This window comes from Fukomys damarensis, unplaced genomic scaffold (assembly GCF_012274545.1).
Source record: "Fukomys damarensis isolate Sample0158 unplaced genomic scaffold, DMR_v1.0_HiC HiC_scaffold_5, whole genome shotgun sequence".
Lineage (NCBI taxonomy): Eukaryota > Metazoa > Chordata > Mammalia > Rodentia > Bathyergidae > Fukomys > Fukomys damarensis.
The window spans coordinates 20,176,128-20,189,066 of NW_022900917.1; the positions used below are offsets into that span (position 1 = coordinate 20,176,128).

At 41.2% G+C, this 12,939-nt stretch overlaps 1 protein-coding gene across 1 annotated transcript in view; it reads left to right on the top strand.

The window, feature by feature from the left end:
- The first annotated feature begins 6 nt into the window (after window positions 1–6).
- Virma (vir like m6A methyltransferase associated) overlaps window positions 7–12,939 on the top strand; it is a 62,163-nt gene continuing 49,230 nt past the window's right edge. Inside the window, exons 1-2 of the mRNA XM_010619608.3 lie at window positions 7–191; window positions 10,035–10,150. Of these exons, the coding sequence (XP_010617910.1) occupies window positions 129–191; window positions 10,035–10,150 (179 nt within the window). The 5' untranslated portion in view covers window positions 7–128. The remainder of the gene's footprint in view (window positions 192–10,034; window positions 10,151–12,939) is intronic.

Here is a 12,939-nt window from a genome sequence, read left to right on the forward strand (position 1 = left end):
GGCCGAAGCTTGGGGCGCTCGCGGCGCGGTCACCGGAAGTGCTGTCGTTTCTCCTTCTCCCGAGCCGCTGTCTCCGAGGCTGGAGCGCTGCCCCGGAAGTCTACCCCCGTCCCCTACCCGCGGCAAACATGGCGGTGGACTCGGCGATGGAGCTGCTATTTTTAGATACTTTTAAACATCCGAGCGCTGAGGTAAGGCTTGGCGACGCGAGTCTGACCCTGCTTCTCGACGTGGGGACTCTTGGAAAGGCCGTTGGGCGCCCCAGATCTCCCTCCTGCAGGTTGCGGCTCTGAACCCTCACACGCACCGCCCCCGCCACCCCGGAGTGAGCGCCGCGCCCGAGCGAGGTGGCGGCCCCGGCGTCTCCGGGCTTTCATTCGCGCCCCCAGCGTATGTGTTGAGCTGGCTGCTAGGCTGGCAGTGCTCGTTCTTGTGCGTTTTCTGCAGGGTCGTTGTTCTCGGGTGTACCCCGGGAGGGTGGGGGAGTCTTGGCAGCCCGTCTTTGACAGCAGGGCAGAGGTTTGAGCAGCTCGCGCTGCTTTCGGGGTCCCCAAGTTACGACGTCTCTACTCGCCTTTGTGACGCTTTCCGGTTTAGTGGTGTGGCGTCCTCAACTTGTCATGCGATTCAGTACTTTGGGGGAAGATTCCGCACATCAGGGCACGAGATGCTTACCTTTCCTTCGCACGGAGAGTCTTTCCGGAAGCGGGGAAAGTTGCAGAGAGGATTGTGGTCGAAGCTTTCTCCTCAAAGCGGATAACGTTGTCTTTTTTGAGCGGCGAGGGTGGTAGTTGTGGACTTCAGGACCAAATTGCTCCAGCGCCTCTGAGGGTATGAATGGCTCTGCGATGCTTAAACAAAATGTAACTAGTTAACGAGAGAGTCCAGAAACTCGGCTAGAAATGAACTTTAACAAAGACCACAGAGTAATTGAAGAAGGAAGAAAACTCCGACTACTTTTGTTTTAAATAAATTTATCGATTTAGAGAACTGATAAGCTTTCCAGAGGTTATTTCTTCTTGCATTTTGTGAAGAGTAGGTTTCTTGGTACTAGAGATTGCACTCGGGAACTGCTGACACACTCCTTCTCTCTCTCTCCCTCTCCCTTTCTCGCTCTCTCTCTCTCTCTCTCTCTCTGTCTTGAACTCATGGCGGTCCTCCTGCCTCAGCGTCCCCAGTGCTGGGACACAGGGATGCGCCATCATGCTCTGCTATCACTAGGTATTTCTATACTGTATTTTTCTTTTTTTGGTTCTTTTTTGAGACAGGGTCTCACTATGTAGTTGAGACTGACCTGGAACTCACTATGTAGCCCAGGCTGATCTCGAACTCACACTGATCCTCCTGCCTCAGCCTCCCAAGTGCTGGGATTACAGGTGTGTGCCACCATGCCCGACTTGTGAACTTGATCTTTAGTAGAATGGGGAATGTTTCACAGTTATAGTTAGGAAAGGAATGCATTCTACTTGAGTAGTCAGTCGTCTGTTCGTGTGTGCCCAACCAGCATGGTGAAGTGGTATCTAGGCAGTTCAAAGCCAGCTTGTTGATTCAATGTGCAGTAAAGTATAAATTTTTTGTAGGAAGTGGGCAGTTTTATTTTTGTTTAGTTTTTTGTACCAGGGATCAAACTCGCGTCCTTACGCTTATGAGGCGGGCAGCAGTATCTCTGAGCTAAATCCCCGGCTCAGAAGTGGGTAGTTTTTGAGCAGGCAAATTACATGATTAATAAACTGCATTAGGTAGATTCATTCATCGATAATACCTGAAATGGTTCAGAGGTGACAAAATCGGGAAGAAAAAGTGAGATGTAACAAAAGTTCAAATTACCAAATGGGAATTAATACTTGTTAGCATTTACTGAAAAATTGTGGCAGACACAGTGCATTGGTTATTTAAATAAATGATCTCTGATCCTTCCATCAGTTTTGTATAGTGGTTATCCTCATTTTATAGTTAAAGCAAACATGAGCGATTAGGCATCTTGTCCAAAGTGGCATAGCCAGGTAAAGGTACACCAACATTCAGTTTCCTAACTCTAAAGCTGTGCCATATGTCTCAGTAGGACTAGGAAGAGATACACAAGATATATTTTGGGTACAGGATGACTACTGATTGTGTGTAGTTAAAATGATAGAATTCTAATTGTAGAGACTAGAGAACTGGTGGGACCATTGATAGTAATAGAAAAGTCTGAAAGTACTTTTGATGGAATAAAATGGTTGTAGTTTTAGAGGTATTTAGTACTAAACCAGATAGATTCCCCCATAGGAAGCTGGAAATCTGTTTAACAGTTACTTAAGATGTGTTTTTTTGGTTGTGTTTTTGGCTGCAGTGCTGGGGATCAAACTTAGGTCCTTATGCACAGTAGTTTAGCATTTTACCACTAACCTACCCCCACCATCTTTTTTTTTGAGACAGGGTCTCACTATGTAGTTGAGACGGACCTGGAGCTCACTATGTAGCTCTGGCTGGTCTTGAACACCGCCCCCAGTCTTCTTAACCTTTATTTATTGAGACAAGATCTTGCTGTGTGCAGGCTGGCCTTGAATTTGAGGTGATCCTCCTGCCTTATCCTCCCAAGTGCTGGTATTATAATTGTGTGCCACCACACCTGACTTTGAAGTTATTTATGAGAAATATTTTTGAAGGTGAAAGTATAGCTCTAGGAGGGTTAATACGGTAAAAAAACACTCATTGTCTTCCCTTTCAAAGGAATTTCTAATCTGGCAGGAAACATAAACTTAATTAAATTTTCACAAGGGGTACCCTTAAATGAGTGTGAGTGCTAAGTGAGTTACCAATTATGTTTGTGGCTTTTTGCCTCCCTGTCTGCCTCCCTCTCTCCTATCCTCTCTTCCTCCTGCCCTTTTTCCTTCCCTTCCTTTCTTCTTTTCTACTGGGAATTGAACCCAGGGCCTTCATACTGAATACATCCCCAAACCCTATTCTTTCAAAAAAGTGTTTTTGGTACCAGGGATTGAACTCTGGACCTTGGACTTGGTAAGCAAGCAGTGGAGCTACTGAGGTAAATCCCTGGCCCTCCTTTCAAAAAATTTTTGAGACAGAGTCTAAGTCAGTAAGTTGCCTGGGCCAACCTCAAATCCTATGGGCCTTTGGATATAGATGCCTGGGGCTCAGGAAAGAGGTCCTAGATGGAGATACAGATTAGGGTATTGTCTTCTTGCTATGGGAAACATTTTTGGCTTTTTTTTTTTTTGTACCGGGCATCAAACTCTGGTCCTTGCGCTTGCAAGGCAGGCAGCGGAACAGCTAAGCTAAATCCCCGGCCCCATTTTTGGCTTTTTGATAGGTCTGTTGGTTATGCTCAGCTACTCTGTTCTACTTTCTTCCTCCTTTTTGCCCTCTAGCCACTGGGTGTATGATTTGAATCTTCCAAGTTCTTGTTTGCTTTCCTTTTGTGTATGCTTTCTCCTTTTGCCTATGGAGCTCTTTTTTTTTCTGATTATTTTTTCTGATTAATCTGGTCCTTGCTTGCAAGGCAGGCAGCGGAACAGCTAAGCTAAATCCCCGGCCCCATTTTTGGCTTTTTGATAGGTCTGTTGGTTATGCTCAGCTACTCTGTTCTACTTTCTTCCTCCTTTTTGCCCTCTAGCCACTGGGTGTATGATTTGAATCTTCCAAGTTCTTGTTTGCTTTCCTTTTGTGTATGCTTTCTCCTTTTGCCTATGGAGCTCTTTTTTTTTCTGATTATTTTTTCTGATTATTTTTTTCTGTGACTTACTTAGCTCAGGTGTTACTTCTTTTAGGAAACTTTCCCTGATATTCCTTTTGTCCCTCTAACGAATGTTTGTTCTTAATATGAGCTAAGTACCCCTCTGAATTTTTGTTGTTGTTTTGTTGTTGTTATTGTTTTTGGTACCAGGATCAACTCACGACCTTGCACTTGTGAGGCAGGTGTGGTGCCACTGAGCTAAATTCCCGGCCCTCTGAGTTTTCATAGCATCAAGTGTGCATCTGTACTTTGGCAGTTTATCTGCTGCTACAATAGATTATTTATTCCTTAATGGCAGGGTTTGTCTTACCTTTGTTTCCTCAGAATCTAGTATACTTTTGGAACATAACAGACATTTGATAACTGTTTAAATTTTTTTAAACAAAAGTGGTAGCAACTATTCAGAAACTTGTATTTACAAGCAAGACATTTTAAAAAGCTGTTTGAAAAATTCTTAAGTATTTATTTTTTGGTGTTGTTGTTAAGGTCTGCAGTGACTGTGACCTAACTAGTACCATTCATTAGTAGGCGATAGGGAGGAGGAGGAGGAGGAGGATAGAGTTGATAAACATTTATTCTGAGATTTCTTTGTATACATTAATGAGGATTCGTAACTTCTTAGTCACCTTCCTCTTTGGTGGGACAAAATACTTGACACCTGTAATTTAAAGGCGGAAAGGTTTATTTTAGACATTTTAGTCGTTTAATGGCCAGCTAGTTGGTGGAAGGGCAAAAGAGCCTGGTTGGAGGAAAACTGCTCTTGTCGTGGTAGCCAGGAAGCAGAGAGAGAATTAGGATACAGTATGCCCTTCCAGTTCACATCCCCAGTAACCTTCTTTCAACCAGACACCACCTCCCAGTGTCACATTTAGGTATAGAGCCTCCATGGTTCAGTTATGTTTCAAAAAAGCTTTGCTGGGCTGGGGATTTAGCTCAGTGGTTCCACAGCCTGCCTTGCAAGTACAAGGTCCCAGGATTGATCCCCAGTATCAAAAAAAGAAAGAAAGAAAAAGAAATTAGCAAGACTCCACCCTTCACAAGCTATGAGGCTTAAAAGTGAAAGACTGCTGAGAAGAAAACCCTAGGGAATTCACTCAAAGTTTCCCAAAGTTCAGCCATCCAGGAACTTAAAAGGCCTCTGCAGCTGTAATTCAAGGGAGCCAGGCTACTGCTGCATCCAGTGACAACATTGTCACCCATATGGTGCTGGTTTTACAGGCAGGCAGAATACAAGAGGTGTGGGGTCAGGGAGGCTTCCACCAAGATATCAGAAGAAGGGCTGGGAAGAAACCAGGCAGGGTGACCATGAAAGGGCCATGTGTGGAGCTGTGACTGTGAAGCTGAAAGTGCAGTGGAGATCTGAAGATATCGGGGAAGTCAGGAATGTGGTATTTCTGCTAAGGAAGGCCAAAGGCAGTGAGAAGAGCCTGTCCAAGGGTAGCCATGGTGACTGCTGAAGTTTCTGCCAGAGGGGCAAGGCCATCAAGGCCATTTGGAGTTTGCAACTCACGGCAACTTGCCCCAGGTGCTGGACACTGGACGTGAAGCGACAGGATTTAATGTTTGCTCTGCTGGGTTTTGGTCTTGTTTGGTCTGATTCTTTTCTATCCTCTTGTTCCTCCTCCTTTTTGGATTGGGAATGTTTAGCCTGTGCCACTGTATGTTGGAAGAGTTTAACTTTCTTTTGATTTTTATAGGAGCTCACAACTAAGAACTTGCTTTGAGTGTCAGAGGAAATTTTGGGTTTGGATTTTTGTTAGCAATTCTAGAATTATTATAACTTTTGCAATTCTTAGAGATAAACGAAATGCATTTTGCATAAAGAGATGCAAATGAGCCTTTTGGGGGTCAGAGGCAAAATGCTAGGGTTTATTCCCCCCCCATAGCCTCATGTGCTCATAGGTAGAGCTTTTTTTTTTAAACCATCCTGCTGATTTCTGAAGTGCCTGTGAGGCATGTTTCCTATTATCCTGTTGTAAAGAACTTGGCTTTTTTTTTTTGTTGTTGTTGTTACAGGGATTGAACTCAGGTCCTTGCGCTTCTGAGGCTGTGGAACAACTGAGCTAAATCCCCGGCCCAGTACTTGACTTTTTAATCCTAATCTTTTTAGTGACCCAGTTCTCTTTTGGCAGAATTTTATAGGCCCTTCCTTTTGGGCAAAACTGAGAATTTAAATCACTTGGCTCTGCTTTTTTTTTTTTTTGGTGTGAGGGATCGAACTCAGGACCTTGTGCTTGCGAGGCAGGTTGCTGAACCACTGAGCTTAAATCCCTGGCCCTTGAGCTCTGCTTTTTGCATTCTCAATGTAGACCTGGCTGTAAGCTCCTACTAGTACTCATACCGCAGCCTAACCTTGGGCTGCCTTGACATTTCATTTTTCAAATTAATTAGTTCACCAGCATTAATGGGTGAGAAAAAATGTACACAGATTTTCTGCCAGCACATAACATATATGTGTTGAGTCCAGCTTCCAGTGGAGCTCCTGTTGCCAGCTGAAACCTCCTGAACCTGGTCCTTATCTACATTTCTATAAGCATTCTGGTCTTCTGAGCTCTGACCAGAATCTCCCGTCAAGCTTGACTTCAAACATTCTAGGGCTTCTTCCAGCTGATATCTCTAAACCTTTCTGAACTCCTACAAACCAGTTGCAAAGTACCCCAGGCTGGCCTCAGACGTGCTGCGATCCTCTTACTTCAGCCTCACAAGTATTGAGATCACGGATTGGCACCAAAATCTTACTTACATTCTTGTTATGGGTCACAGTACCTGAAGCTACAACAGTAAAGGTGAACAGGTTTTTTGGCTTATGTTTTTGAAGTTTGTGCTTGTGTGGTCATCATCATAGTAGAAGGGCCTGGGTGGAGAAAAGCTGCTCCTATCTTGGTCACCAGGGAGCAAAGAGACGGGAGGAGCCAGGAGGGAGATATGTTCTTCTAGGTCACACCCCCTGATCCGCCTCTTCCAACCAAACCCCACCTCTCAACATCAGGTTTAGCTGTATAGAACCTCCATGATACAGTCATCTTTCAAAAGCCCTGGCTATGAGTGCATGAGGCTGTGGGGGGACATCTAGATACAGTATAAACCTTAACAGTAACTATGTAAATCAAGGAATTTCTTCCTAGTAGAGTAAATTAAAGAATTGGCTTTTAGAAGGAAATATAAAGCTGTTGGCACACCTGAGATCCCAGTTCTGGGAGGCTGAGGCAGAAAGATTGTCCTGAGTTTGAGGCCAACTTGGGCTACACAGTGAGTTCAGGTTCAAAGGCCAGCCTGAACTACATACATAGCAAGACCCTGTCTTGAAAAACCAAGGAAAGGGGGCTGAGGCGGGGAAGTATAACACCAAAGTGTGAGGCAAAATGTTTCTTTTATATATACTGTGACATTTATTGAATACCCAAGGTATCTTTGTAATTAGAATACAAGATCAGCTGCTGTAACAAGAGTCTGCATCATGGTAGCTTTACATATGTAAGATTTTCTCTTTCAGTAATCTGGATGGAAATAATTTAAGGTTACTCTGACTCTTCTACCATGTTGGGGACCCTGTATTACCTGCACTGTCTGTAATAGCTTCTAACGTTTGTGTTCTAGAAAGACAGTAGGCTATTGGAAGAAGTGGAAGGAGAGTCTGCAAGTCTGAACCTTCCCTCTAAAGACGTGACCCAGACTTTCCTGCATTTCCTTTCACATCTCATTGATCAGAATTTAGGAAGGATGTGTTTGCATTTACTTCTGGGGAGCCTGGGAAACAGTCTTTAGCTGACTTGTACCCAGCTAAAATATCTCTAGAAGAGAAGGAAATTGGTACTAGAACACAACTAGCCGTCAGCCTCACTTTGCATTTATTGTGTTTTATGTCTGTGAAAGGCTTAAAGTGAATTAATTAATTTTGCAATGTTAAGGTCGCAATTTCTTTTTTTGTGGGGGGGAAGTATATGTATTTTTATCAATACAGAAATTGCAATTTCTTGAACCCAGAGTTTGGTTCATGATAAGCATGTGTTCTACCATTGGGCTGCACATTTGATCAGTGAAATTCTTTTCAGATATTTATACTTATATAATCTTTATGTTATAAATAGTTGGAGCAAGATGGTACATACCTGTAATATCAACTACTCAGGAGGCTGGGGCAGGAGAATTAAAAGTTTGTAGCCTGGGCAATTTACCAAGAGTGTCTCAAATTAAAAGAAAATAACAAAAAAGGCTGGGAGTCAGGTATGTATGTTGGCACAAGCCTGTAAGCTAGCATTTTAGGAGGCTGAGGCAAGAGGATTGAAAGTTCAAGCCCAGCTTGGGAAACTTAGTAATTTAGTGAGATCCTGTCTCAGAATTTTAGAAAAGGGTTAAGGATATAGGTCACTGTGAAGACCCTAGGTTCAGTGCTCAGTACTGCAAAAAACAAAACAAAGCAAAACAAAGCAATAAAACGCCCTGGGATATAGCTTGGCTGTGGGTTCAGTTCCTAGTAACAAACACACACACACCCTAATTGTGCAAAATTACAAAGTCATCTTCTGATACATTTTTGGATTTCAGCAACACAAACATGTTGTTCTTTTGCTCTTTTTTTTTTTTTGGCGGGGGAGTACTGGGGATCGAACTCGGGTCCTTGTGCTTGCAAGGTAGCAGTGGAACCACTGATCTAAATCCCTGGCCCTCTTTTGCTCTGTTGATGTGGATGATAATTCTTTGCAGCTTGGAGAGAGATTCACCCTTTCTATATGTAAAGAAAGTGATACATTTTTCCCTTGGTGAATTTTGACCACCACGTGAAATGATAGTTGACTGAACTCCTCGGAAATGTTGATGTAAAATAGTCCAAAAATAATGCGAAAGTTTCTTTTGTACTACTGACCATAAGAGCTGCATATGTCTTACTCTGTGCCAGATGTTACATAGGATAAGTATGTACTGAATATAACATATCACCCATTACTAGTCTGTGGATTTAAAAAAAATTTTGGTGGGAAGGATACCTCAGCTATTCAGTATTTAAGTGGTTTCTCTGATTTCTTGATGTTAGTTGGTATGTAAACTTTTTAGCAAAGTAAGCTAATCTAAATATAGGTCTTCAGTCTTTTATTTGTAATTTAGAAAATAAAAAGGGCCGGGGATTTAGCTTAGCAACACTGCACCTGCCTTGCAAACAAGGTCCTGAGTTCAATCCCCCAGTACTGGGGAGAAAAATGAATAAAATTAAAAATGGCAGTAAAACCTACCCTAAATTCATTTGGCTTTGTAGTCTGATTTGAACTGATGTGATGCTATTAATACATACACTTTGGTGGGGGGTAAGGGGATTGAACCTAGGCTCTCTATATTGAGCTACATCTAGCCCCTCTTTTATTTTATTTTATTTATTTACGTATTTTTGTTTTTTTGAGACAGGGTCTCACTATGTAGTTGAGACTGACCTGGAACTCACTATGTAGCCCAGGCTGGTCTCGAACTCACAATGATCCTCCTGCCTCAGCCTCCCGAGTGCTGGGATTACAGGCATGTGCCACCCTGCCTGGCTAGCCCCTTTTTTAAAATTGTTTAATTTTTAAAAGATTTCAAACACAGTCCCATTTAGTTCCTAGGTGCCCAGGAGAGGTTCAAACTTGTCACTCCTTTTTGTGCCTGCCTCTCAGAATGCTGGGATTACAGATGTGTGCCACCATGCCTGGCTTTTAGGTATAGTCTATTCAGTGTGAATGTTGATACTTAATGGCTGTAGAAATACTAACGTTTGGTTATAAAGTAGTGGCCTTAAGAAAATATGTATTATTTATTTTTATCATACAGTATTACATTTCTAAGAATACAAAATCTCAGGATTTTGGCTGGGTGTGGTGGCACACACCTTTAATCCCAGCACTCAGGAGGCTGAGGCAGGAGTATTGCCATAATTTGGAGGCCATCCTGAACTGCATAGTGAGTTCAAGGCCAGCCTCAGCTACCTAGTGAGACCCTCTCTCAAAAAACTGTCAGGATTTTGAAGGACAACTGACTGACTTCAGGGGTTACAGATAAGGGGTTGTTGGTTTTTATTGATTTAAGCAAAACATTATAATAGAGGTAAATGCACTGCAGAAAATGTTATATTAATTGAGAGACTTAATGATGTGTATTATAGCAGCAGCTATTTTTGATAAAAGATTTATATATACTGTAAATAATAAAATATAATTAATCATGGAATTTAAGGTTGTTTGTGACATTTTGAGGGAAAAAATTAAAAGATGAGTACATTTCAAATTGAGAAAGTGTTTTGCTTACAGTGTGTCCCTCCTCCCCCCTTTTTTTAAAGCAAAGTTCTCATATAGATGTAGTTCGTTTTCCATGTGTGGTTTATATCAATGAAGTCCGAGTCATACCCCCAGGAGTAAGAGCCCATAGCAGCCTGCCTGACAATAGAGCATATGGGTAAGTTAACTCTTTTTGTAAAACTGCTTTTTGACTTATGACTGTCTTAGGATTTTTTTTTTTTTTTGATGCTGGGGATCAAACTTGGGCCTCATGCATGGTAGGTATTGAGCTTACATTCCTAGCCCCTGAAACATTGTTAAATGCAAAAATTTAAGGTACTACTTAGCAAGTTTTAAAACCCTGAAACTTCATTTATGGTTATGGTGCATTGTAATTAACTTGCAGTTTCTAGATAAAGTGTATATCATCATAATTTGAAAGGAGGAATTACTAACCTAAATAGTAGGTAGGTAAGGCTTTTCTTTATTCGTCTTAAAAAAATGTTAGTGAAAATAGCTTTATATTTTCCAGAATATTCTGGGATGGCACAATCAAATAAATAAAATGTTTTTAACCTTTTTCTTGAAAATAGAAATAGTTTGAAATAAAAGCTAATAAAGATGCAAGGAAAAATGAACTCCCCCCCTTCACATTATTGGTTGAAGCTGGGCATGGTGGTACATGCCTATAACCCCAGCTCTAGGGAGCTGAGGCAGGAGGGTTGCTTAAGTTCAAGGCCAGCCTGAATGCATAAGTAAGACTGTCTCAAAGCAACTGCAACAAAATAAATACAATTCAGAAGTACATAGGGAAGATTAAAAGTCCTGTAATCTCTCCCTCCTGAGGAATCCTAACAGCATTTGGTATATTGTTGTCAGGTCTTCCCCCAAGTCTATACAAGTATAGTTTTCTTTCCCTGCTAGCTGCTAGAATCTTCCTGAGTTTAGTCCCTATTCACAGGAATAAACTTTTCTTTTCCTCACAACAAAAAAGCCTATTTTAACAAGTCGATTCATGTGTACTGTTCATAACATTAATATATGTATGTATATATGTATATATGTGTGTGTGTTTATATAAGTAGAGCCAGAAAGTTGTAAAATAAAAGTCCAGTGCAATCAGATGACCATTGGTCATTTTCTTCTTTTTTTTTTTTTTTTTAGTGGTACTTAGTACCAGGGCACATTGAGCCACATCCCTGCATCCCAGCCCTTTTCATTATTTTGTTTTGAGTCAGGATCTTGCTAAGTTGCCCAGGCTGGCCTTACACTTTCTTTCTTCCTTAGCCTCCTGAATGCTGGGATTACAGGGATGTGCCACAACACCTGGCTCAACTTTCGATTCTTTAAATCACTTTTCAGTGATCAAGACCTCAGCATTTGAGGGCTCCAAAGTAAAGAATTTGCAGGGCCAGGGTAAAATTTAGCTCAGCGATTCTGCCGACTGCCTTGCAAGTGGAAGGACCTGAGTTCGATTCCTAGTACCAAAAAAAAAAAAAAAAAGAATTTGCATTTCACTCCTGTTTTGTTTCTTGACACATTGGAGGCCAGAGTCTAGCATAAAGAGGAAAGGCAGGAAGAAGAGACTGGAGTTGTCAGTGTGCATGGTTGAATTTGGGTAAAATAAATGTGTACTGCTATTCTGACCCTGCCATATACATACTACTTTGTGTATTCTTTAATGTATGTGAGAAGTACATTCACAGTGTTAAATATTTAATATGTGACGCATGGTCTAATGAGTGACTTCTGTAATTCATTTGACATTCCTTATGTAGTGGCCATTAGAAGATTTTTAGTTTTGAAATCACAAGTGACTATGTGATTAACATGTTTGTGTAACTCAACAATAGAGTGGTTGCACTAGGCCCTAGGTTTGATCCCTAGCTGCAAAACAAAGAAAAAGTGCTCTTGAAAAAATGCTTTATTTGCATATTATCCTTGTTTTCATAGAAAGACTACCCAGGAAAAAGTGGATCAAATGCTAGGAATGTTTTCTCAGTCTCCTGAGTTTTGTCACCACATTGCCTTTCAGAGCGATTGAACCTGTTTTAGTTCTACCAGAAGTGTATGAAGGAATCCCTTTGGTAGTACTCTGGACATTTTACTTTCTACCATTTGCATTGTTATGTAAATGATCAACAAAATTCATAGTGCTTCGAATCAAGATTTTAGGTGAGCCTAAGGAATTTAAGCTACGGATGCTGTGATATAGCTAGCATCTTTTTATATCAAGTGAAGTAAAATTTCAGTCTAATGTAAATTAAATAAACTTTAGTCTTATCTATATAATTACCAAAAAACACCTAAGTATTTAGATAAATTAAAACTAGCTGTGCTTTTCAGTGTCTGCTGTTTCCCCTTTGCAGAAAATGACTGTCAGGAGCCTTCTTTCAGAGGCGTCTTCTATGAATGCAGTAGAACCTCTGTCTAACTCCCTAAATATTGTGAGATGTGGGCTGTGTCACCTTTGCCTGGTCCTGTACATTAGCCTGCAGGGTGGGCAAATTAGAAGAAAATCTGCCTGGTGCGTCTCCCTGGAGAAAGGTGGAGGAGGAAACAGATCTCTAAATGAAATCTGTTGTCTTTAGTGCACTCTTTAACACCGAATGCTCTGTAGCTGAGCTGACAGATTTATGCTTTAAGTTAGAATTCAGGGCTCTACTGCTACAGTTATTATGGCCTTATATTAATGTGGACTAAGTTGAAGTGGAATTGTAATTATAATGTTTAACTTGAAGTTAATTTGTAAGTCTTTGTTAATGAATGGGAGAGTGATATACAGTTACAAGATTACAACATTTGCCTTTAAAATGTTTTAATGTAAATACCAAGTAGCAAGTGAAAAATGATTAAAATGATCTGAATGAATAAATTATTGTTATTATTATTATTATTTTGGTACCAGTACCAGGGATGGAACTCAGGTCCTTGTGCTTACAAGGCAGGCGGTGGAATTTTTTTTTT